Source organism: Gossypium arboreum, chromosome 5, assembly GCF_025698485.1.
Source record: "Gossypium arboreum isolate Shixiya-1 chromosome 5, ASM2569848v2, whole genome shotgun sequence".
Classification (NCBI taxonomy): Eukaryota; Viridiplantae; Streptophyta; class Magnoliopsida; order Malvales; family Malvaceae; genus Gossypium; species Gossypium arboreum.
Genome location: NC_069074.1, coordinates 13,841,084 through 13,845,167, shown reverse-complemented (window position 1 = coordinate 13,845,167; position 4,084 = coordinate 13,841,084). Strand labels below are relative to the sequence as shown.

The window sequence follows — 4,084 nt, the reverse complement described above, 5'->3', positions numbered from 1 at the left end:
AAAAGGATAAACGTGCTTCAAATGAGCTTGAAATTATGACTTCCTATACTGACAACAATATTAATATCAATCGAATTAAAACTCAATCAATAGATTCTTTTAATATTAATTTAAAAGTTTTTTTGTTAACACATGGGCATTTTTAAGATTAACTAAAGGAAACTGTTAAGTATTGTCATTAGATAGGAATTAAAGTGATAATCTTCATGTATGGCTTAGACAAACTTTAATTATATTGTCATTTTAAGGAGTGAATAAAACTATTATCATATTGTCAACAACTCCTTGATTTGATGGGAAGAATATTATGTTTTAAGTAATAGAATTTGACTTTGATTTCAAACAATTTTATTTCACTCTCTTAATTATACAAAATAAAACAATTATTATATAAAGTAACCTTTAAAAATAATTTAAAATATTGATTAACGATTTAACATGATATTTTTAATTAATTAGATTTTCCCTTTAAAAAATTTATATTACAACATTCCAAATAAAATAAGATAAGCAATGCAAAGAAATGAGAGAAGTAGTAGATGTAAACATGTTGATAAATCATATGATTTTCTTACCTTACCAAACCATACATAGTCAGACAGGGTTTGTGCAAGTCAATGTTTCATAAAACTTTTATTGAAACTCTATTCTGGTCCCACCCGCTTTCGTCTCAAATTCCACACATCACCAATCGCTCGTTACCATTTGTCCTTTCCTCTCTTTCCGATCCACACTCTCGCTTTTACCGCGTGTGCTCAGCTCAGCTCCCTCTAATAATGTACAAACAATATCAATGGCAATTTAATAATTGAAAAAGGAAACGCATAACTACTGCTTAAAACATTAGCAATTAATTAGTTTAACTTTGTGCTACATAAATTCAAGGAATAAGTAAATTATTTTGTACTGATCATTACAAAGTACTTCATACAGACTTAAAAATTCAGTTCTTACTAAATTTTTTATTTCAGTGAGATCACAAATCAAAAACCCTATGAGCAGGGCGAATCCAAAGAGTAGGGTCTCCACCGTCGTCCTTTAGGGTACATTACATTTTTAGATCTTCTTATTTTTAAGTTTGACCTCCAACATTTTATGTTCTTTATCTTCACCCTCAACAAAATTTTATTGATTTTACCGGGTTACAATATTGTAAGATAATCTAGTCTTTTAACCATATTCAAAGAGATATATTGCACACGATAAGGATATATTGCACACCATGTTGGAATTGTTATTGGTCCACAGGAAGGCCTCCAACGTTCCCACATGCCTACATTTTGATGCCCACCACTTTCTCACATTTGTATATGTGATAGTGGTTGTTTATGGGGAACTATCACTATAAATACTAACTAGCATATGGTCTTTGAATAATCAAAAATAAAAAAAATACAATCTAGTGAAATTTTTGAGTATTTAGAAAATTTTGATAATTTTTAATTTTTCGTACAACTAAATTTATCGTGCTTATCGGTAATTTAATATATTTAATGGAGGTGTTACAACATTTAAATCTTGGCATCTTGTTCAAGTAATGATTGGAGGTATTTATATTTAATCTTTTCTGTTTTTTTTATTTTATAATTTTTATTTATGTTAACATATTATGCATTAACTTTTAATTTAATCATATTTAAGGAATTAAGATTAAAATAAAATCTTATTATTTATTAATATTAATATATTTATTTTATTATCTATATTGAAGATTCATGTTTGTGTTTGTGGTTGTTACTGTGAACAATATTCAACCTACATTCTCCAAATAATTTAATTATCTATAAAGAAAGTAAACAACACTTATTTTAAGTTTGTGGGCCAAGTCCATAGCTTGCTCTTGGGGGTTGTCTCTTGCACACATCTAACATTGTCTTGGGTAATTTACCAATATATATTGTCTCTTGGGACTAATTTTTAAAATTCATAATGAAATAAATATATGGTCATAAATGAGAAAATGGCAGTAGAAATAGTGGAAATTCGTTCAAATTCTTTATTGATATACTCTTAAATGATTTCATAGTCACTTAAATTGCTTTGATTGCACATAAGGGAATTAAATCTCTATCCATTTATTATAGTATTATTTGCATCCATGTAAAACGCCAGAAATATTACTAGTGTTTAAAGAAACTGACTGAGTTATTATTTATAAAATTATTTTTAATTTATTTAAAAATAATGCATGGAAATGATTTTTGTAGAGAGTAAAATAATTTTATAATAATAAAAAGTAAATTGAAAAATAAATTTACTAATACAAGTACGTTTGAAGTATCCAAAAAGAAGAGAGGAGACTTTCCTTTGCCTAATTTTCTTCAAAATTAATTATAGAAGCGCGTGAGCAGTACAACCATAAATGAGGGTTTAGACAGAACTAAAAAGACACCTAAGTCCCCACCAAAACATTTCTTACCAAACTAAAATCCAAGTACCAAAAACTGTTCCTCTTCGCATCTAATCTCCTCGCTCAGTCTCTCCTCTTTTTCTTCTCCCTTCCTTTTCTTCTTCTTCCTCTTCTGGTCCTAAAATTCAAACGCCCCCAAAAAATCAAAATGGAAACCTCGCCGAGGCAAACCACGAATCCCAATTTCCTTGCATCTCCGAAAAGTCTCAGTCCCAATAGCAGCACCAGCAGCACAAGCAGCGGCAGCAACACGAACCCGCCACCGCCAACTCCACCGCCTCAACAGCCCAAACCAATCACCAGATCTGAATCCGCCAACCCCTACCCGACTACCTTCGTCCAAGCCGACACTTCTTCTTTCAAGCAAGTCGTCCAGATGCTCACCGGATCCTCCGAGACCGCCAAGCTTGCTTCTTCCACCAAACCCACTCCCTCCCCTCTCTCCGACTCAAACCCCAAAACCCATATCCCTCCGATCAAATCCATCCCCAAAAACAAGCAGAATTCTGGATTTAGGCTTTACGAGCGAAGGAGCTCCCTCAAGAATCTCAAAATCAACCCCTTGAACCCGGCTTTTGGCTCCAACAATTCCGGGTTTTCGCCTCGTAAACCAGAAATACTCTCCCCTAGCATTCTCGACTTCCCTTCTCTGGCTCTTAGCCCGGTCACTCCTTTGATACCCGACCCCTTTGACCGTTCTGGATCCGGAAATTATACGAATTGTATAAATAATAATGTGAATCTAGACAAGGAAGCTGAAGAGAAGGCAATTAAAGAGAAGGGTTTTTATTTGCATCCATCACCGGCATCTACGCCGCGAGATTCGGAGCCTAGGCTTCTCCCTCTTTTTCCAGTTACTTCACCCCGAGTTTCAGGTTCTTCTACTTCTTGAACCAAAAATAAAATGACTTTCTTTTTAGTTTTCGCTTCTTCTTTTTTCTGACGCTTGTTATTGTAAGATTTTTACATATTATTGTTGGGCCTATGGGGATTGGGAATGGGAAAAAGAAGGGGTGGAAACGAGACACGATTTGTAATGTTGGTTGTTTCATATTTCAAGAGGAATGAAGATAAAAACAAATCTTTGCTTCAAATTGCAAAACTTTATGCTTTGTTGGACTTCAATTTTTCTTTCTTATGTTTGGATGCTTGGAAATTTCAAATTTGAGTAAAGAAAATAAGAAATTAAATTAGAACTTTAGCAGTTAATATCTGGTGGACGATTGTCAAACTGAAGTGAAAGGGCGAATCAGTGGTTTCTTGTTTTTTTTTTTTTCTTTATCTATCAGTAAATGCAAAAGATAAAAAATAAAAAAGGTAAGATCGAAGTCTTGGATCCGAATCAGTTCCTTTTGCTTTTAAGAAGTCTGCAGATGATGAACAGTGAGGCAATCAGAAGAAGAAAGAGAGAGAGAGTTGGAATTGAAAAAAAGTTTTGTTTGTATCAAATCAAATAGCAAAAAAGCAGCTTTGAGGCTAGCTGTCATGGAAAGAGTAGATAAATGGGCAAGGAATCTTGACTCTATGTGTTTGTTTTTAGCCTTTTGTGAGGGCAAAACAATAGATGCTATGAGAGGCAGGCATTTCTATGTGCTTTATTTTTTGATACATCTATTATTTCCTAGGCAACAAATTTTGATTTTTCTAGTCTGCTATATTTGACCTTGTGGGTAG

The 4,084-nt window shown here is 33.1% G+C and overlaps 1 protein-coding gene across 1 annotated transcript; it reads left to right on the top strand.

Annotated features, from left to right (window-relative positions):
• Positions 1-2,370: 2,370 nt before the first annotated feature.
• LOC108450373 (VQ motif-containing protein 4-like) lies at positions 2,371-3,504 on the top strand. The gene has a single exon (XM_017747965.2). The coding sequence runs from the start codon at positions 2,559-2,561 to the stop codon at positions 3,300-3,302; it is 744 nt and encodes a 247-aa protein (XP_017603454.1). The 5' UTR covers positions 2,371-2,558; the 3' UTR covers positions 3,303-3,504.
• The last annotated feature ends 580 nt before the right edge of the window (positions 3,505-4,084 follow it).

Bases quoted from the DNA above. Each gene is read 5' to 3' on its own strand.
- LOC108450373 (XM_017747965.2), top strand. From the start codon at position 2,559: ATGGAAACCTCGCCGAGGCAAACCACGAATCCCAATTTCCTTGCATCT.